This window comes from Corvus hawaiiensis, chromosome 6 (assembly GCF_020740725.1).
Source record: "Corvus hawaiiensis isolate bCorHaw1 chromosome 6, bCorHaw1.pri.cur, whole genome shotgun sequence".
NCBI classification, from domain to species: Eukaryota; Metazoa; Chordata; class Aves; order Passeriformes; family Corvidae; genus Corvus; species Corvus hawaiiensis.
In genome coordinates, this window is record NC_063218.1 from 10,792,751 (window position 1) to 10,814,739 (window position 21,989).

General features: G+C 44.5%; 1 protein-coding gene across 1 annotated transcript in view; it reads right to left on the reverse strand.

Moving 5' to 3' along the window:
* The window catches only part of RCOR1 (REST corepressor 1), an 81,079-nt gene extending 59,326 nt beyond the window's left edge, over nucleotides 1-21,753 (reverse strand). The window contains exons 1-2 of the mRNA XM_048307249.1: nucleotides 21,529-21,753; nucleotides 21,373-21,432 (exon numbers count right to left, since the gene is read on the reverse strand). Of these exons, the coding sequence (XP_048163206.1) occupies nucleotides 21,373-21,432; nucleotides 21,529-21,715 (247 nt within the window). The 5' untranslated portion in view covers nucleotides 21,716-21,753. The remainder of the gene's footprint in view (nucleotides 1-21,372; nucleotides 21,433-21,528) is intronic.
* Between the last annotated feature and the right edge of the window lie 236 nt (nucleotides 21,754-21,989).

Consider the following 21,989-nt stretch of genomic DNA (forward strand, 5'->3'; position numbering starts at 1 on the left):
ACAGTTAACTTACCTGTAGCTGCTAAGCCAAGCAAGGACAGTTATGTCATAACTCAAATCTTAGTACAGATACAGGAGATGAGAGCAAATTAAACTGAGCAGTTACAGGTGAAAAAGTAGTCACATCACATTATGACCACTCTTGCACTTGCAGGGAGGCTGCTCCATGGTTATACTGGTACGATTGTATCAATTCCGCAGCATAACTTCACCAGGAAACCAAAATCCTCTATGTCCATCTGGTGTGCTCCTCAGAGGCTGCTGAACCAAACCTTGCTTTCCTACTGTCAAGACAGATAGCAACCTTCAGGCTGAGTCGAAGGATGCTCTGACATTCTGCAATGTCTTTACATATAGTATCTTTGGAGGGAATACTGCCAAAATACAACAGAAGGACAGGGCAGGACCAATCCCACTCTCCCTCAAATCCCACATTCCTCCATAATGAAACTTGATAGATTATTACATGCCAAGAGAAAGTCTAGCCCTAGCTCAGGATGACTGATGCCAATAAAAAGGAATTTTAACTCTGTCTGGTAAAGTATTGGAGGGAAAAAAGTCAGACTGAACCACCCAGTTATTTACAGCGCTGCAGACTTCCTGTTTTGATGCAAGTCAGCAAGATCTTCTGGAAAACCCAGGAACAAAGAGCAGGAGTTAAGGATGGTAAGTTAGTTCAGAGAAGCTAATGATCTATCTCTGTTAAGACTTCTGAACAGAGGAAACTCCATCTATGCCTCTCCTTTTCTAGTAGTCTCTCAAAAACTAATGCACAGGGAAAAGAAGCAATAAAGTAATGAACTAGAAAGAAAAGCAAGGTACCAGTCATAACAAAGAAGACAATCTCTGCCTTTGGAGTTTCAGATAAAATTCTCCTCCCCTTCTTCCCCAGTCCATCCTTCCATATGTGCCACATCAGTTTGTTCCAACCAGGCACTGCTACTCTGTGGTACCAAGTGCAGAATATCTTTAGGAAGCAGGTGGGCAGAAGTGGTTCTGAAAAGTTCAGAACAGTAAGTCTTACCTCCACACCAGGTGAACTGCCTGAAAAAGATCACTGGAGACAGCTATTAAAGAAAAAAACCAAACTAATGAAGACAAGACGCTTAGGTTCTAGGAACCTTCTTGTTCTTATCATAAGAGCTCCTAGACTACTAAAAAACATTTTAACATATTGCTAAGCTTTAATCAAGTCTCTTGACAACTTACAGTTGTGGAGAATCACAGGTGATGCGATAAGACAATACTGCGGATTACAACTAGCTACACAAAAATAAAAGTGATAGGACAGGAAAAAACCCACAATTCTTCCACATCATAAATTGGAAAAGAGGATAAATGGCAATACAAGGCTCAGCCTACAGTCCTCCAACCCACAGGGACTTGTTCCACTGACCCACCTGGGCTCTGGGTCACGGCATTTACACTCTGAAGTTCATGGATTCACTCCATAGCAGTTAAGTACAAAAGCATCCCCGGAGCGTTCCCAGTATGTACCCTGCTATATTGGCGGAGCTGTGCTTTGTACAGTTATACTGAATCACCTTCCTGCAAGTTCTGCTGTAGAAGGCTTTGCTGGTCACACAGTACCTACATGGGGGATTTCTGCTGGGCAGCAGATGACCCACACCTCTGCCTCAAAGATAAACTAACAGTAGATCCCACCATTACAAGCCTGCACGCAGCCAGTAACTCAAAAAATTTGTAAAGCTCTAAGTGAAAAAGCCATGAGGAAAGAGCTTTGCCTGCTGACAGAGTCAGTCACAGTGTACTTAGGAATGATGGGCCCCAAGGACTGCTCTCAAAATACCAGCAACATTGCTTTCTGCTCCTCTGCAAGCATCTCTACAGCAGAACGTGGTGCTGCACACCTCTCTCTTCCAAGGCCCTGGACCAATTACTGAGAAAGATCATTCACTTAAAAGCATGAAATTTCACAGAGCTGAGAAGACACAAGCAGCAGGCAGCCAGACTTCCAGCAACTGCTCCTGCACCCGGGGGCTCCACCCAGGATCCTTCGCACATACTGTGCCAAGCAGGGACCAAGCCAGCACGATGCACTTCAGACTTGCTGCTTAGCCCACCAGAGTGCTCACACTCTGACAATTTGTAAGCAAGTTTCCAGGAATAAGTAGCGGGGATTTTTGTCAGTAGATGGATGGATGATTTATGTTAGTGTGATAAACACGCCCTGCAAAAAATCTTATGATAACTAAGGAACAGCTACAGACCAATTTGTCTGATACACAAAATGCCCTGCTGGTAATACACCTTACAGAAATACATTTGCCAGAACCCTTGGGTGCATACTAGCAAGCAGGTTGATGAGCCAGTGTTTGTTTCATTCTTCTATAGGCAAGCTATTCCCACAAGGTGCTGACTAGGACAACGTCTGTTTGGCTTCAAGATCTAGGAGAAACTGTTCTAGCTACTCTAACCTCTTGCCCTCTTCTTGGCTCACCTGTGTGCCCATCTGTCAGAAAACATGTCAAACTACAGCCTGGTGTAATTGGTCATAGCCTTGGAGCAGCTCCTGCTTGTCCATGTCACGACAGCATCTCTTCGTGGTAAAGTAGGTCACCAGGAGGCCTTGAACCCTGAGAGGGGCCTCCTTAAATTATGCTTCTACATCGGAGTAACAAGAGCTTATTCCCCTCAGGATGCCCTAAGGCTCCATTATAACTGAACCCAGGAAGATAATTTCACTATCCAATAGACTGCGGTTTTCACAGACCACAGCAGACACATTTAGGACCTGCTTTTAATCTCTCCCTTCCAAGAGCCAACTGAACACAAGTTCTGTTGAAGTCTGCAAATAACAGACACACCTTGCACAGAGGGGGCTGGAACAAACCTGAGCTCCACTACCAAGGACTTCTGATAAACATGGCAGGCACCCGGCACCCTCTGGCTACCTTGCACATGGCCAAGTGACAAATGCTGTGGTGTCTCTGTAGACCAGCTGTCCTCTCATCACTTCGCAGGTGACAGTTCTGTAGTTGTCATCCAATAAAGATTTTGAACTAATTTCCTGTTTTACACCATCATGGGGAAAATTACCATAGCTCAGAGGCATAAGACAATGAATGGTGTGACTGATGCAGAGAGGGTGTTTATTCAGGCAAGCAGCTAGAGAGAAATATGGAAGAACTGAACATGCTTCTATTAGCATCACTTGACATTCCTTTCTCCAGTTTTTTGCAGTAGATGAGGCCTTCAGGCACTTGCTTGAATCCAGCCTCCCCAAACACTTGCCTGAAGAGCTTCTCTGCCTTCTCTGGTACCTTGTATCCCCCTCACAGATTTTCAGGGCACAGATCTCCATATTATCAGAATCCCTTTTCTGTGACTATTTCACAAACAAAAAGCATGGAGCAGAAATTGTCAAGAACCACCCTCCAAAACCTTTGTGTAAGGGGTAAGAGGGTTTCTCCTGAATCAGTGAAACTCTTGGCTCCGGGGCTGTGGCTGCTCTACCATGCCAGGCTTCACTCACAGACGTGACATTAAGAGGTACAACACCAAAGCAGTCAGACCAGAGAACTCCCCAGCTTCAGAGGTCCTTGGGAGCAGTTTTTCTTTCATGAGCAAAGCAAGAGAGGCAGCACCATGAACTTAACCTAAAGTTAAGATAAACCAGAGAAATGTGCCCATACATGAGCAGCACTGGACAGTCCAGGAAATCTGGTCCCTCATCACTCCATTACAGGCAGAGGGAAGGAGTTAAACTTTGAGACATGTCAAGGCCACTCATAAAGCACAGAAGAAGTCCAGCACAACAGAGTCTAAACCCAACACACATTTACTTATTACATATTTTTCTTCCTTCCAAGCATCCTGAAGGGGAAATGTGTAAATTTAGCCTCTGCCTTCCCTGTTAGAGACATCTCTCCCTCTCCCCCAGTGCACAAATGCAGGCTCCTCCCCAAGGTAGCCAGGCAAGCCAAGCACTGGCTGCACCTGCTTTGCTTTGCTATAAAGCCAGACGAAGCACACTGTCTCCACAAGGAATTCACAGTGGAATAGTTAATGCACCTTAGTTAGCCTGCAGCCAAAAACACTTCTGACTTTCGGAAGACAGATTACAAAGGAACATTTCTTCCTGTTCTACCTCCAGAACGTGAATTAGTCTGTTGTGGTCAGAGCAGACTTCAGATGCATCAATTCTGTTAATACAACAGACCACAAACACTGACATCTCTTTCCATCTTAATTGTCACCAAATCAGACAGGAGGAATTCCAGCCCTGCCTTATAAAGCACAGTCTCTTCTCAGGCTGTTGTTTTCTTCTCTGATGTTTCTACATTCACACACATTTGTCCACTCCATTCTCATCCCCACATTGAACAACACAGGTAGCTTTAACATAAAACAGAGAAAGCTAAAAGGTTCAGCTTTCTGCCCAAGGTCACACTGGAAGTCAAGCAATGAGTTTCCTATGGTGAAACACCTGTCATCATTTCCACCAAGTGGCAATGATTCTCACATGTCAGGATTTTAGGTGACTTTGCTTAATGAAACCAAGCTCTTTTGGGAGTCTTCTCCCTGCCACCACCTCTTACCTTCAGATGTCAGTGTTCTTTGCTGCAGGGCAGAGTACTCTAAACGAAGTTTACCTTTTCTTATTAAGGGAAGACTTGATGGTTGCCCCATTTGAAAAATCAACTCGAGGATATTTTTTCAGAACAAGATTTGAAGCCACTGGGCCAAAAGGAGGAGGAAGGGGAAGAAGCATCACCACACTATCTGTACACCACACTGGCTCACCTACCAACTGATTTCTCATTCATTCAAGTTCCAGCCTCCATTTCAAAAAGAGAGGTGACCCAGCTGGGGGCTAAGAGAATACAAAACTTAAGAATTTGATGAATGCTTAGCTGTGGAGAACACACATGCAGAGTACAGCTGCTAATTACTCATCTTACTGGCTGGATTAACTGTACCCTGAAAGTTCTGTCCTGAACGGGAACAGTTTCTACTCTTCCTGTGGCACACAAATGTCCCAAGCTCATCTATGTGGACAGAAGTAAGTACCAAGAGCCATAAATGCTACAGGCAAGAGCATTCATTTTCCCCAATCCCAGCACAAGCTCATACTCTTGACAATCCAAATGACTGAAAGAGGGGAACAGGTTATTTTTCTTCCCTTGCCACTGCCCACCTCTTGTTCCGACACATCTAAACCCAAGAAGGAACCTATCAGTCAGCTTCTCCTATCAGTCAAGCCACTGGCAGTGGTCAGATATGCCCGAGAGCCCTTCAGAGGCTTGTGTCAAATCCCAGCATCCTACGTGCACTTTCCCCCATCACCGCCAATTAGTCAGACATCTACACAGAAGGGCCATTTTTGGAGTGCTGACAGCTTCCCCTGTCCAATTCATTCCAGAGTCTGTCCATGACCATTACTTCATTCCCTTGCTCGCTTCACTAACACTCTAGCTGTGCTTGGCCACGAGCAAAGACTATTTATTTATGGCCATTTGGAAGCAGTATTCCCACCACTTCCCTTAGTGCTAGCCCATACTCCTGCTCCACCCAGTTGTAGTTGCATGGAGATAGCTCACTACAAGGTAAGTTAAATAGCCACTTAAACATCTGTTTTGACAGGAAGAGCTTTGTCATCCTACAGCTGTGTGACACAAATGCATCTGTGAAACAACAAGGTATAACTGTACTGTGATCCAAGTGCAAGAGGGATCTCATGCCTGTATAACAATGGCACCAGCACAAAGTGCCTGTTCTTATTGAACAGGGTTCTGGGGACACCTGACAAAACTCAGCACCAGAGTAACCACCTGCTGCATCAAGGACACCCCAATGGCAATGGAGGGTCCTGCTCTGAACACGTGCCATTGGAACAGTGCACGAGTGCCTGATTGCTTGTTTTCCAGAAGGGGTAGGTCTGTCAAATAGCACAAGGAACAGGAACTGACATGACTCACAAGATCTGAGCTAGACGAGGCCGGTCAGAGTGTCTCAGAGATCCAGAAATGAGGGTAATGACAATATTTCCCCCTCCGAAAAGATACAGTGCTTTGTGCTGCTCAGGGATGAAACAAGGCGTCTGTAAAGAAGGGAGCTTAGAGGTGGAAAGAGAGGAAGCCGTAAGGGCTCCTTAACCCAAATAAGTATTTAGCCAAGAACTTATATGGAGTAGAACACAGAGGTGGAGAACAGGACCTCTACTGTAAAACTCAAGCCTGAACAGAAGTAGTAAGACTTGAGAAGATCCACTCAGAGCTGAATCCAGACTCCAGACCGTGCAAAGCAAATGTCCTGCAACTTTACTCAGCTGAATGTCGTGCCAAGAGCTGGCCTGCATGGTGACTTACAGTGTTTGGCTCTTCCTGCATCTGGCTCGGGCACATTCCCCAGAGCCAGCAGTTCATTTGGCTCGCTCACACTTCCAGCAGCCTGCCACAATCCAGGTAATCATACACGAGGTCCCCATGCCCTGACAGCTGTACAAAGGGATGCTGTTTGGCTTCAAAGAACAGGCAGGACAACCAACCGGAGAGTAAAATATACAGCAGAAACACACACTTGCAATCCCCCCACACCCCTTTATCACAGGTTATGGCAAGCAAGTCATCAGCTCCGTGGTGACCAAGCCCAGCACAGCAGGGGCACGTTAACAGTGCTGTGGAGGACATCACACTCTGCTGATGGTCACAGGAAATCACAAGCAACAGCAGCAACAGCAGGTGCCAAACAAAACATGTACCCCACTATGTAAGCCCTCAACTTCTAAGCACACTGCTTCTGGAAAGGGCAAAACAGAAGCCGTGGCAAAGAAGACCTTCAGCTGAATGGCCTGAGCAGCTGCAGGTGTGGCAGAGGGCATGTGAGCAGAAAAAGCCACAGGTCTCCTTGCCTGGGAGGAGAGAAAGGAAGGACAGGCTTGCTCTGGCTCTCCCATCACCAGGCAAGCTGCCTTTTTGCCCAGGATGCCAGAGCAGTACCCAGCCACGTACATAAGCCCCTAACACAGACAAGAAGAGCTGCTGTAGACGGAAGCAGCAGCTCAGCTCAATGCGGAGGTGTCAGGCCATCAGACACAGCAGCCTTTAGACAGTTCAATACTGTCATGAATGTAGCTTCCCTTCTAGCACCACCCCACCAGCTTGACTGTCTTCCAATAACAGGAATTCAATTCAAGACCATATTCTCCAAAGTTTAGGAAGAGTGGATTTGCACTCAACCTGAACTGAGAACTGTATGTTGAATCTATCAAGTCACAAAACAACAGAAAGAATAGCCAAGTGTCTTGAGAAGAGGACACAAAAAACATGAGGGTTTGTTGGTTTTTTTTATTTTTTTGCCCACTGCCACTTTCTAGCTGATCTTGGTTTTCTTCCTTCTTTCTGTTACCCACCTCCCATCTTAGACATTTAAGCTTCCATCTCTGCTGACCTCACAAGTCCTTCTCGTATCATTCTTGAATATTCACCAATTTCTTTCTCCCTACAGTTGCCCTCCAGGACTACAAAATCTTGCCAGAATGCAGAAGATAAAACACATTGTCGTTGTCAAGTCAGCTTGTCCTTTTAACATATGGCACAGAGTTTTGTTTCATCTCAAACTCAAAGCAATGAAGTTTAGCAGTCAGCTCTCATTACAGTATTGCAGAAGGAGAAATTTTAGGCTCATTAGAAAATAGTGTATTGAAATTTCTGTATTAGATTCATGAACACGGGAAGTTACTTAAAAAAAAAAATCAAAGGCAACAGAAAGACACGTTTCATACAGCCTGAAAGCAATTCTGCCATTTGTTTTAAGCTTTCCAGTAACATAAACATGGTCTTTGAGTTAGCATTTCATTTCAAACAAGTTTAGAAATATGAAACTGTTCTGTGATTGTTCTGTTCCTGTGGACGTTTTTGTCGGAAAAAGTAAATCTGGATACATATGTTCTCTAGTCAGTGATCACTGATTCCCTAAAACAAAGGGGAAAAAACCCAAGGGCATCAAAAGATGCTTTTAATTACTTCTACGCTATTGATGAGAATCAGATATTTACTCCCTACTGCATAATCTCCATGTGTCAGGTACTGTACAACTCACCAGGACATTCTCTGTCAAACTTGTTTAAAAATGCTTTTGTGTTTTGACCAAATTCTCCACCAAGCCCACACAATAGTTATTAATCAAACAGGGAGAAAATGACATGCAACAGAATAGTTCTGCTGAAATTCATTACAACTGTCATTCCTAAAGCTTCCAGGTACTTCCTGAAAACATCCCCTTCCCTCCATTCCCATGAGATGCAGAGATTTATGAGACACACCTCTGCAAAGGAAACTCCACAGGTAAGCCTTACTCAGATCTTGGCTACAGCTTCACTTAGTCACGAAAGCGAATTTTAGTTAGAATGATTATGCCCAGAAAGATATGGAAAGATGGATTTCTTTTGAAGGCAGTATCCCGTATCAAATCTGTTTCCACCTAGAGCGCAGCTACTTAGAACATTTTGTTCAAACCGAAAAATTTCCAGCCCTTTGATTACAAAGGCAACCTGCCAAGTAAGAGTATAAAATTAGCACATTAGTGCAGTAGTGTCTTCCTTAGTTTGGATGCAGCTTCAGTGCCTCACCCACATGCCATAGTTTTACAGGGGTAAAACTGAGCTAAGAGTAACTAGATTCATTCTTTTCTACTCCAGAGGCTAAGAATCACTTTTACAGCAGTGAAATACAGATATCAAGCCAAATTATGTCTACTGATGAATAAGTAAGAACAGAGCAGCAGTAAGAGTGCAAAGGCAACCCTAGCACACAAGGAGAACCCTGCTGCAAGAGCCAACAAGCGCCAGGGTAAGGGAGCAGCACCCGACCCTGGCAACCCTTCCTGCTGCAGGGCGTATTGCGGCACAGGTGTTTCCCACTGTGGCTTGCAAGTGCCAAGTCCATTTTTCAAACCCTGGTTGTAACTGCTGCTGACTTTAGAAACATAAGCTATTTTTAAAATGCATCATCAAAAAAAGGTTAAATACAACCTTTTTCCTTTTATTCTCATGTTTGATAAACATTTCAGCAGGCATCTATCCAACTTAAGCAGGCTCTGGGTGTGCACCTACTCTAAGCTTTGTCCCAGTCCCGGCAGCATGAATTAAATCCACTGCCTGAATTAACAGGCAAACTACATAGTCACTGGAAAGATTTCTCCTATCCATCTCTCAGAGACCCCATTACATCTCCTCCTACCCCCCCGCCCAGCAGATACTGAAATCATTTCGCAGGCAATGCTACTGCACCCAGTGGTTTCCTTCTCTCCAGCTGTAACAAAAGGATGTGGCTGCTGCTATGGAGGTATTGCTGTGGGCAACACAGTGGCCAGAGCAGAGGGAGCGATACCCAGACAGGACAGCATTCCACCGAACAGAGCTCGGAGATGGCTGCTTCAAAGAAGAGCCCGGTATCAGCTCCCAGAGCCTCTTTCACAAGAACTCAGGTAAGAGGGCATCAAACAGTCCCCCTTCCCAGCAAGTGTCTGAGCAACAAGGACTGCTCCCAAGTCTAACTCTCCAACAGCTCATTTATTTGCTTTTATGATCTCTAAAAATATTACTAGGGGTTCAAGAAGTTCTGTCTTTATTTCTCCTCCATCCTTCAGAATAACTTCAGCAAGATGAGTACAATAAACAACATGAATCTGCCTAACATAACTACTCACACACACAGTTTAAAATAGCTTTAGCATTTATAAATGTCTGCTCAATCTACATCCCTCCTTTCAAACCAGTAGTGGTCAGTCTCAGATTGCCATCTCCACTCTGCACCAGCACTTGGATGTTCCCCAGTCACTAGATGCACCAGAGCAAACTACATGACCTCCCAACTACAATCATCTTTGCATCTGTTTCAGTAGAAAAAGTAATTTTTCACCCAAATCTACAAATACACTCCTAAACTCTTGCCAATTTTCAGCCTGCTGGCAGAATGGCTGGATTTGTGCCTGCCCTGTTTGCACCACAAGGACTGCACCTGACCTGTGCGTGGAGGACAGCTTGCTGTTTCACCTGAAAATGCCCAAGAAAATAAACTGATCCCCTGCACTCACAATCCCAGGCAAATCTTGGGGGAGAATCATCTCAAAAACCAAACCAAGAGGAATAAAAACCCATCCAAAAACCAGAAAGAGCTAGAGCACAATGCAGCAGTTTCCCACAGAGCAGACCCACTTCTCAGAGCCAGTACACATACGAAGAAATTATTTGCCAAGCAACTCAGCTCTTGGGCTGAAATCCAGAGGACAGCTCTGAAAAATCATCCTTCCACCACCAAGTTCCCACCAGCAAGCCTTTCTCCCAAGTTATTTGATACTTGCATAAAGCCTAAGAGGAGAAGAGAGGTGATGAGAACTTCAGATGATATCCAGCTGTACCCTCCGAGCCTCCCCTCAGCACACACAATGATGAGCCCAAGGCTGAGACTACAGCAAAGAGAGAAGCTCCTGCATGTCCACACTGTTTGCAGATTTGAGTCAGCCAGCAACCTCAAGGTTTGCTTTATTCACAAAACAGGCAAGGAGACCTCCCCCCTCTCTCTCCGAATTCATAGGACAGGCTTCAGAGCTACTCTCAGCAATTCAGCCTCTGTGCCCAACAGGCAGGGGCCGGCTAAAGGCTCCAGACAAGCACTCAGCCTGTTCCCAGGGCAGCCCTGGCTGAAGGAAAGATCAACTCTCTCACCTCTCTCACATACCTGTTTGCTCACAGCAGCAACAGTTCAGAAGAGTGACATGACTGGCCAAAGAGAGATGCTCCACCAGCTAAAGTGGGGGGGAGCATTTGCTCCTACAAGAACAAGTGGCTTCCACAGGAGAAGCTGAGGCAGAAATTATCCAGTGATGAAACAAAAGCCTTAAGGAGCCCAAAAAAGCAAAAACATCACTGCTACACAAATGCTTGAAAAGCAGGCAGATACCATGTCCAGAGAAGTATGCAAGTTGTAGAAGAGGTTAAGGGACAGAGTTCTGCTATATCTTCCCCTCTTACAGAGCAAAATTGTAACAAAATAAAAGTCATGACCACTTTCTTCCAGTCTAAGGGGGAACTTGGAACAATACAACTACAATGAAGCTCAGACGTGGGTGTCTCTCCTGGATGAACAAAGTACCAAGAAAGAGGAGTCAGGAACACAGAGAAGAGCAGAGAAATCCAAGCAGGGCTGGGTTAGTAAGAGGGTGGAGAGAATCCATAAACTGTACTAAAACTCTAATGAAAGTTGGAGAACCACAAGTAGCACTTAGGAAACTAAAAAAAGGGCTGAGACATACTAAAGGAAAGAAATCTTTTCTTGTAAGAGTTGACTACAGAAATGTTTGGGACAAACCAAGCAAGTAGGCTTTCTCCCCAGAAGCAGGTAATTTTTGGAAGGACAAACAAGGACAACTGCAAAAAAACTGTTTGTTAGGGTGGTCAGAGGGAAAAGGTATAGCAGTGAGCCAAGATGCAAAGAGAAAACAACTTCAAAGCAATTGCTGTGGGAGGTTAAATTAGGTAAGAGTGTATTTTGCTAAGAAAGAAAAGGAGCAGGTGGTAATTGGGAGCATCTCTATAAATGGCCTTATTCCAACAGGAATGACAGTTATGGCACAGCAAATGTTTATAAAATAAAAAAGATCCATTTAAACCAGTGGCCAGAGCATAACTAATTACTGCTGTGATACAGGAAGCCAACAGCTGCAGGGACAAAGAATGCTGGAGCTCAGCCCTCAAAAAGCATACAGGGGCCATCACTCCCTTAAAGTTTGGGTCTCCAGTTCCCTTTGGGCCCCTATAACATGCCATCCTTTGTCAGACATCAACAACAAAAATAACATGAGGGTACAGACTGCTCTTGTTTCTTGAGCATAAAATGCCAAAACACAAGCTTGGGACAAAACAACTTACCAACAAGTTAAAAGGTCTACACCACTTCATGAAGCACAGAGAGTACCTACGCTAACAGGGTGCAAAAGCAGTGCAATTTTTGAAGGTGTTTACCTTGCCTTAGTCATAATTTTAAGTTTTTACAGCCAGAGTTTAGAAGCAATCTTGTGGTATTTTAAGCCCATGACCTTTGTTTAGTGCATGTCACTTGTAGCAGTACCTATTTTAATGCAAGCTAAAACTTTTAGACTGAGTGGCACAATAGTTTTGCATTGGGAGGCACATGGCTTTACTTCACAGCACTTGATTTTTTAGAAAAGGTTGTGTCAAAACCTACCTTCTGCATCTGCTGCCCCCCCCCCCCAGCCACCACTTACTCATAATTCAGATGTACAAGAGGGGTTTCCCCAAGGTTGGCTGGTGTCAGGGGACTCTTCTGGGGCTAGTTTATTCTGCCAGCCTAAAGAAAGACCCAGAGTTAGGGGTGAGGCCAAATGGCTTCCCCCGCAGAAGCAGCAGAATATCTGGAGTGGGGTTTTTTTGTTGTTGTTAAGACTACTTAATCCACACACATGGAGCTGGGTCTGCCTAGCAACAAGTTAGTTTTAAACTTGTATCATCCTACTTGTGTTCCCATGGCTACTGTCATGAACAGTATGGTAGCAGCTGCACAAATCAGCACAAGGGTCCCAGGAGGGACATCTTTAAGATTCCCAGACAGAAAACAATACCAAGAAAGTACAAATGCCTGCCTGCCTTCACAGTCCTTTACTCCTCCCAGAAGCACCTATACCAGCTCCCTCCTAAGGATGGAGAGACATCAGCCAAAGGAATAGATGTGCACACTGGTATCACTGATCATTTTACATTCTTTAGAACAAAAAAGCTTGGGTTACAGATGCGACACTTTTAGCTTCTCACACAGCTGTCGGCAACCTAAACGCAGAACTATGCGCAACTCCAGCCAACAGCACCTGCTACATGGGGCAGTGGGCTCTCAACACGGGGTGGGGAGGAGGTGAAGAATTCCCCATCACCATCTACACAGGGCCAAAACTCAGACCAGTGTTACTGATGAGAACAGGGCATGAGTTTGGACACCCAAAGAAGGTGGGAAGTCAGAGGAAAGAGAAAAAATCTCCTTGCATTTCAATACAAGCTGCACGTAAAGCATTGCAACAAAAGCACTGCTGTTATGTAGACCAGATTTTCCCAGTCCTGTCAATTCAGTTCTTCCAGAGAGAAGGTGATCTCCTACTCAAGAGAGGTTTTTCTTAGTCTTTATCTATCCCCAAGCCCCCTGGTAGAACTAGAATCTCTCTGTACCCTCTCCAGGGACCAGCAGGCATTGTACCCCTGCATGCAAGCCTTGTTTACACATATTCCTTAGGGATTTCTGAACCCAGAAGCCACAACTACGATTACACATTTGTTATGCTGTGCTTTCACACTAGGGTTACAAAGTCTAGAAGGACATCAATTCAAGGTCATATACACTAATAATTATTTTCAATACCAAACATCCAAATCAAAGTCTCTCTTTGAACTAAAGCCCAACCTGGTAAAACATCCAGTCATCTAAAAGCACATGCACATGCTATCATGACAGGTTATCCCAGATACCTACAGAGAGCAGAACTGAAAAGCTGCAATAGACAGCCACGTGGTTAGACTCCCCTAATTAGACAACTGCACTGCAAAAACAAGCTCTCTCAGGTTAATATTTGTGAAATCCATCCAGGTGAAAAGCATAAAGTTAGGGGAGGGAGCAAGAAAGATTAAATAACTTTAAGGACAAAAAAATCACAGCCTTCAACTCCTGCCCGTAAAAGGGCTGGGGAATATTTTTCCAGAGACACACCTAGTTACACACACAGAGTACCTACGAGACCCTACTGATGTCCCCTAGACATACCTGCACAATAGAAGGAGAGGGCTGAAGGGGGAAAAATAGACTAGAATTGCCTCATGAGAGTAGATTTTTGCAATTTTATCACACTACTGCAGCCTCCTCCCCCTGGAGAGGCAACATTTACCAGTACTTCCTTTATGAAATTCAAAGAGCAAGCTGGTGCATAAAGCTGAATTTTTCAAAACACTTGGAAAGGTAGGTTAAACGCACTTGTTTCATCTCAAAACCTTACATGAAAAGTACAGCAAATTTATTGAGTTGGACATACAATACTTAAAGCCAGTCTCATCACAACCAGCTGCATTTCAAAACAATGTAAGGAGCACAAAGGCAGCCCAATTCTCCAGTATGTTAGAGAAACTTTCACTGCCTTCACTAAGGCTGAACACATCCTCTTGCACTTTCAGAAAGCACAAAGTCATCAAAACTTTCATATGGAACAATAAATTAAAAGCTTCTAAATTTTAAAGAAAGAGACACCTAATCTAGCATTCCTTAAAAAGTGCTTTTTATGATCAGGTTTAGCTTACAAATCAACTTTGTATTTTTAAGAACTGAATTTTAAACTGTTATTTCAAGTTTAAACACCTGATGTGGGATTGCTCATCTTGCTACGCTGCCAAGTCGAAGCCTCAAAAGACAAGGTCACCCAGTACAGAAAGAGGTACAGACTTCCTAGGAAAGAGGCATGCTCTAACTACGCCAAAGTTTTCTTTTTTATTTGCTCTCTTTACTCAGCTACTAGTCACCATGTCTCAATCTTACCTTACACTTGGTAAGGGTAAGGCAAGCCTTGGCCACAGCCAGAAATTGCCCTGAGTGAAGCGGGGACTAGCACTAACCACGCTTTCCTGAGGAGGAAGTTACTTCAGATTTACCTGCCTGGCACATATGAAGGAATTGTATATTAAAGTTACAACACAGGTAAATACATATGTGTCCAGCAGAGCACCGTCATCCATACTACTCTGAAGGTATGTGACAGGGCGAGAGCCCACTATAAGCCGCATTATACAGGGCGCCTTGATCACAGAGGCAAAGATTTCCGAGCTAATTATAATGACTAATCACAGGGAGCTCTAAGCCTTCACTTGGCCAAGTCACAGACCTAACCAGGACTGAAAACAAGAGTTTTAAGAGCACCTCATTAAGCAGCAGGAACCAGCTATGAAGAACAAAGCAGTCACTCTACCTAGTATTAATTCCAGTCCAGCCATTAATACATTTGTCAGTACATGAGACAGCTATTACCTCCACATACAAACACTGCATGTGCCAGGCAGGGAAAGAAGCCACAGGCTTTGGCTACACAGAGATTTGTTTGTTTACAACAGCATTAAGGTTTGAGAAGGATGTTCTCGGTGCTATTTGAATAATGAGAAAGCTCCAAAACTGTGCCTTGAAACATGTTTGAGTGGGAGCCGTGCTCACCACTAGAGCACCTCTGCACCCCTTCACAGGACAAGTGAACAGGCTGGGTGAAAGCTGACTACTGAGCAATGTAGGCTTTAAAATGGTCTCCCTTCAGGCAAGCAGCCCACAGGTGAAAAAGATATGACACCAAATCAACAGCTGTACTGCTGCTGAGGTGTCAGAGGTATGGATAATAAAGTTTCCAACTTGACCACTACTCATCTTTTTCTCCAGGGTGAATTTTAAAAACAGAGGATAAGCTGAAGTGTCAGCATCTACAAGTAAACTTCACTCTGTAGTAGCAGGATTTCAGCCTTTCCTGCCCTGGTGACTGGACCAGCAGTACATACCAATGACAGAAAAAGATGAGACAGACTCATCCACACACCAGCAGAGTTGCCAGCCCAGTAAGGAGATGGTAGGAGTTACCTTCCCGCTTCCACAGGGCTGCTGGACACCAGCCTGACCCTTCAACTGTACCTAAATTCCTACAGAGTTAAAACAAAAACCCAAGGGTTTGGCAACAGTTTCTGGTGGAGTGCCTGTCCAAGACCTTCTCATCTGCTCTGCACTGCAGCACATTGACAGAGCCTGTGACCTCTGAGAAGGAGGGCAAGACAAATATAGCCCATGAGGAAGTATGGCACTGAGCTGACTACAACTAGGAGGAAAAGCTCCTCTTCTCCCACCAGAGTTTAAGGGAAAACCTGCAGTACCTAAATTTTCCACCACCTAATTCTGAAAACACACCCTTGTTGGGGATGATGTACATCTCCTCAAACAACAGTGAAAGACCCGAGGCGTGTGTGGTTTACCAAGACACCAGGCAGCCTCTGTCAGTCCAAACACCCTGGGCTTTAGTACATTATGGTTTGGTATTGCTGATTAGATCAAACACCCTCTTAATTCATCCTTCTTTTCCAAAGGGACTGTTGCACTAAGGGAGTTCCAGCCTGCTGAGTTTAAGGCACAGCCATTTGAAGATATGAGATAGCTTTCCAAGATATCAGTATTTCCAGTTTCAGGAGCTGGGTTTTGAATTTTCCACTTGCTTAGATGGAGATCCCAAAGTGTCACCTAAAAAGCACTTTTTTATTTTTTTCTCATCCCTTTTCTGATGAGTCCATTCATCAAAATACCATTTTCTCTACACCCATTGGGTAGTCAGACTACTTGCAAACTATTAGGACTGTGAGGCACAGGACTAGCTGCAAAGAAAGAACCAGAACAAGAAGGCTGGGAGCTGGACTTGTCAAATGTAAGTCATAAAGGGGCTTATAACAACCTCTTGTTAAAGGGTTACAGTTCTGATTGTGTAAGTCAATAGGTGCCTCTGCCCAGAACCCCATGAAGTAGCTGATGATACAACCTAATAAAACATGGCCTTTACAACCACCAGAGAAATATAACAGTTCTAGGGGAATCAGACACCCATGGGCTGTCCCAATATTATACTTTCAACCTTTGAACCTAAATAGGCAGAGGGTAGGCACGTTTTAACAGCCAGAGTTGGATGGATGTATTAGCTCCCTCCCCTAGCACATGGCCACGCCACCACTTCCATACAGTGATCAGGCACTCCAGATAAGAGACAGCAGAGACTATCTTGGGGCTTTTTTTTAAACTCTTCTTAGACACAACTACACTGACAAGGTTTCTCACTATAGTGAAAAGGGTTGCTGGTTTCTTTTTTTTCCCCCTTCATTTTCTGGCAATACTGAAATAACACAGTCTTCATCACAAACGAAGGCCTGGGAATACCAACTGTTTGTGCAGGAGCACACAGTGCAGCTAACAGTGTGGAGCAGAGAACAAGCTCCTCAAGGATTAGTGGCATTCTGGCAGTGAGCACCTACCAACAGGCTTTTCTGAACCGAGGGGTGAAAGCACTACAGGTGGATTTCCTTCCACCATTTTTACTTACTTTAACTGTTACAGTATGAAACCAAAAAACTGGGAAGACAGCAACATTGCAAGTAAGGGATTGAAGTCTACCAGCTGACATATATCCCAAATTTGCATTTCCACAAGACGCTGTTGAGTCAAACCTGCTTTTCCTCATCTGTTTCTACTGGAAAGAGCCCCAGAAGCTGCTTTCCAAAGATGACCGACACAACCAACGTCCAAAGATGCAAGATGTGGCTTGTATTTTTACTGCCATTGCAACAAATAAGGAAATCTAAAGTTGTAATCCTACAAAGGAGAAAAAAAAGTTCATCTGCCTTCAATATAAGTCAAAATTTTGGAATAACTGTTCTCTTCAGGGAGTTATTTAACACTCCTCAAAATTATGGAAGCTTTAATCTTTAGTGAAATTCACTGGCTGTGTTAAAGTGCTCACTAATGTTTTCTTCCTCCTATTTTCAGAGTTCCAATAGCATAAATTAATAAGCAACATATAAAATGGTCAAGTACAGTATCAGTGCTTCCCCATATGAAAGATTTTTATTCAGCTTTAGGATATACAATGTTTCCTTCCACTAAGTTTTCCTATTAACAAGACATGTGGGTTTCATTTGTATGGATTAAAAGAACCATAATAGTCTGCCTCTCCAAAACCTTCCGTGTCTCAGTTTCAGAACTCACAAGAAATGCTGACCTACCAATATCAGCCTTCATTTAACACACAGAATTTTGGGCTGGCAAATAATTGATTCTGAGCTCTAATAAGAGAAGAAATAGCAGACACAATAGCAATTTTTCATATTACATCTGTGAACTCAAGGCCAAACAGTGAAGCATAGCTGAAGTGCAAGTTTTACTGAGTCTAGTGAGCTCTGGCATGGGATTTTCAGCCCAAGAAGTTTTCCCTATTCTTCTCCCAAGTTGAACTGGCTTGTTTAATACACACACTGCCTCTGCAAAAGCCTTGTCATTACTGCACAGCTACTCATATTATGCAAATAATAATAAAGGTGTTAAGTACTGTAACAATAATAACAGACCTGTAAGATTTTGAGATAATAAAAGAAGTGGGATCAATGTGGTGAGAATGCACTTTCCCAAAATATGGGGAGATTGGGATGGGTAAAAAGGATAGCAACATTAAATTTAGTGAAGAACCTACAAGCTCTGCCAGCTCATGGAATAGGCCTTGCCACCATACAGAGATTTACTAAAGGAGCTGTGAGTAAGAACCACCTCTTACATAGGATTCCAGCCATGAGCATTTTTACAGTCAAAGAATCACATCAGGCCCTTCCTTGGCCACTGCCACAGCAAGTTTTAGCCGCAAGGAATATTACAAACTTACACCAAGGTATTTTAATTCAGAGTGTGAACTTGTCATTTTCTGGTTCCAAGGAAAAAGTAAAAACAAAGCTGCACAAGCCTTAACCCTTTTCCCTATACTCTGGTAAAACAAGGGAGAGACAAGAACTTTCTACCCTTCTCCATGCTAACTAAAAGAGGATGAAGTCCCTTCACTTCCTAAATTTACTCAACCACTGAGAACACTCTCTTCACTTACAGGCCATACCATGCAATAGTTTTTTGCTCTTCTCTGACTATTTAATTCATGATACTCAGATCAACATCCCACCACTGCCTTGCTCTACCTCTCTTTTCTATTGCAGCTGCACAGAAAAGGATTTCAGATCTTTCAAAATTTTCCTAACTTCACCACTCTTTGCAGCAGCTCACATGTGGCTGAGAAGTGAAACAAAATTAAATGCTTTCTCTGCCCCTCTGCATGGGGACAGAGGAACTCCCACGTAAAATGCTGATGTAAGAATAAGCAGTTACAGATACACCTCAGCCAAACCCGAGGTATAACTGAACATTAAGTTTAAAAAAAACAAATACACACAAGGCCTGGTCTGTGTTATTTTCCCCTCAGACACAGTCAGAGCAGCATGAGCACTCCACATTTTACCAGCCAGCTAACCTGAAGGAGAAAGCCTCCACAACTCAACAACAAACAATTTTCAGGCTTTAGGATCCTTTGGTCAACCAGTCACTAAAATTTTTAGTGAGAGGCAGACACAGTATCTCTGCACTCTGATAACACTATTTCAATCTAACTTTTGATGTTACCAGCGAGACAGGACAACTTAATAGTTTTAGTCAAAAGGTCTTAGTGCAGCATGTTAGGTTTATTTAGGGTTTTGTTTCTTAAAGAGGGAAACAGAAGAGACATAACAAATGAACTTAATGCAGCTTTTAGCCTTTAGGACCAAGAAGAGATGACAAAATTCAGGGAACAACGTGGCATTGCAAAATGATTCCTGGGTAATTCCACAAGACAGGAAACAAACTTTTCCATACACAAGCAGACAAAAGTTCACCCCAAACTTCTTAACTAAAAGGTATACTTTCCAGAAACAGAAAAAAAAACCCCAGAGGCCAGTAAAGGAAGATCTGATGTCCATTCAGGTCATCAGAAGACTGGTCATTTACTTTGGGTGAACCTACTATGAGCTTTCTGTATTACACTATGTACTCAAACACAATCACCTGCTGATCCCGTGTTAGGGTACAGATTACTCAGAAAAAAATTTGTTTCTTCACATCACACACTCCCCCCTCCCTTCCACTCCACACAGCACAGAAAGCAATAACCTTTGTATAGGTCACTGTATGTCTGTAAGTTTAAACCAGAACAATGTACATCTCAGTACACAACGGTGAGGAAGCGGCTCACAGTATTTTTTCCCCCTCCATCTATTATGTTAGATAAATGGATTGCTCAAAAGAGCATAATTCACCAGGGTGACCAAAAAGCCCAAGTATTGTTGTGATACGTGGCTGATAAGTCAGTGTGATGCACGTCGTGTGTTACAGAAATGCTGCGTTTGACCTACAGATTGAAAACCAGTGTCAACTGCTGCCTAGCTAACAGCTCCCCCTTCCTCCCCCTCCCTTCTCCTCCTCCTCCTCCTCCCCCCTGTCCGCCCCCTTTTTCCTCCTGGTCAAACAAGAAATGGACCTCCCTTGTATCTTATTTTGTCAAGAAAAAGAAGGGGGAAAGGAGTGGGGAAAAATTATTCTGTAAATGAATACAAGTAATAATGAACTTAAGAAAAAAAAATCCTCTTTGCCCTCCCCCCACCCTGAGACCTTAACAGTTAGGAACAGACATATATATTTAGTAACAAAAAAGGCATCAAACATTAGTGCACAGTCTGAGGATGACCCACGATAAATCTCTTTCCTGAGTCCACACAATAGCAACTCTCAGGATTATTCGATAAGGAGACACTGTGGCTTTCCACACCATTCTTTTTGTTTTAGTGTGAGAGGTGCAGAGGATTCAATTAAGTTTGGGCTGGGCAAAGGGACAACTCCAAACGCTAGGATCTCCAAACAGAAGGAGGGTTTTCACTAGCTACAACCTCCACTTACAAAGGAACAATACAAAAAAAAAAAAAAAAAAAAAAGCAAGCTTAGATTTCAAACTAAAGAGGTCAACAGCCTGTCTTTCTATACACGGAGATACATCAGTACAACAGTGCTTCCAGCACCTGCCTTTCAGCACAGCCCCAATTCCTTTGTTTGCTCAAAATTTGCTTCCATACCACTTTAAATTAGCTTACAAAGAACCGCAGCAGAATAGCTGGAACACGAAACAATTATTTTTTTCTTTTGGAGGACAGAGGCAACCAGCTTCTTAGGAAGAGAGAAAATTAAAATACAGACCTAAGTCACTTCTAAATACCTTCGAAAAAAAATTATAATTATAACTTGATGTCTTCTAGTTCCACCCCTATCGCTGAGGCCACAGAAACACGAGTTTATGAGAGGGTAGAACAAACAAAAAAAGAAAGAAAAACAAACAAAAAAAAAAACCGAACAAAAGAAAAAAAGAAAGAAGAAAAGAAAGAAAGAAAGAAAGAAGAAGAAAAAAAAAACCCACCCAACTGCCATCTCCTGCCTCCTCCAGTCCTGCCAGCTTCCCTGTTCCTCCCTGCCTGCAAAGCGCCCTCTGGAAAGCATCGAGACTTCTTTTATCAACCGTGTGCGCTGGGGAAGGGGGGAGGAAGGGGGGGGGGGGGGGGGGGGGGTCCTTGTTCTTGCTCTGGGTGTTTGAGACTGGAATTAAGGAGAGATTATTTTTGGACCCGATGAGCAGAACCCGGGGGAGGCGGGGGGGGGAGTACCCCCGCTCATCGGGAGGGGTCCAAAGCACTGGATGAGGGGGAGGAGTTGCCCCCCTTAAAATATAATAAAGACTTACCGGGGTCGAAATCAGGGACCACCGCCTGGTACTGCGGCCCGACCCTCATTCCGCCGCCAGCTGAGGGAGGCAGAGGGAGAAGCGTTACCCGCGTGGGCCCGAGCGGCCCCTAAGCCCCCCCCCTAAAAAAAAACCCACCCCGCACCCGCTCCTCACCGTGCTCCTCATCGCTGGACGACCCCGAGCTCCCCTCCTCCCAGGAGTTCACGCTGCTGTTGCCGTTGGGGGCGGCGGATAAACTTTTGCTGCCGCCGTTGTTGTTATTATTCGCCCCGGCGGCGTTCTGGTTCCTGCCCCGCCGTTTCCCCGAGACCTCCGGGCCCTTCTCGATCATGGCTGGCATTTAGGGGAGGAAGGGGAGGGGGGGGGTGTGGAGAAGAAGGGGGGGGGGGGGGGGGAGATCAGAGTTTAAAAACTGCGGGGGGGGGGGGCTGTGGGAGGCGCCAAGGGCGGGCGGGAGCCGGGGCGGGCCGGGCCGGTACGCGGCGGTGGCGGCGCTGCTACATCCCCCACCGCGATCGCCCCGAACTTTGAGGCTCATCCCAGCCCTGCGCTGGGACTCCGCTCAACCTGCGCTGCTGCCCGCGGCCAGCCCCGCCTCCCCCCGCTCCTGCCCC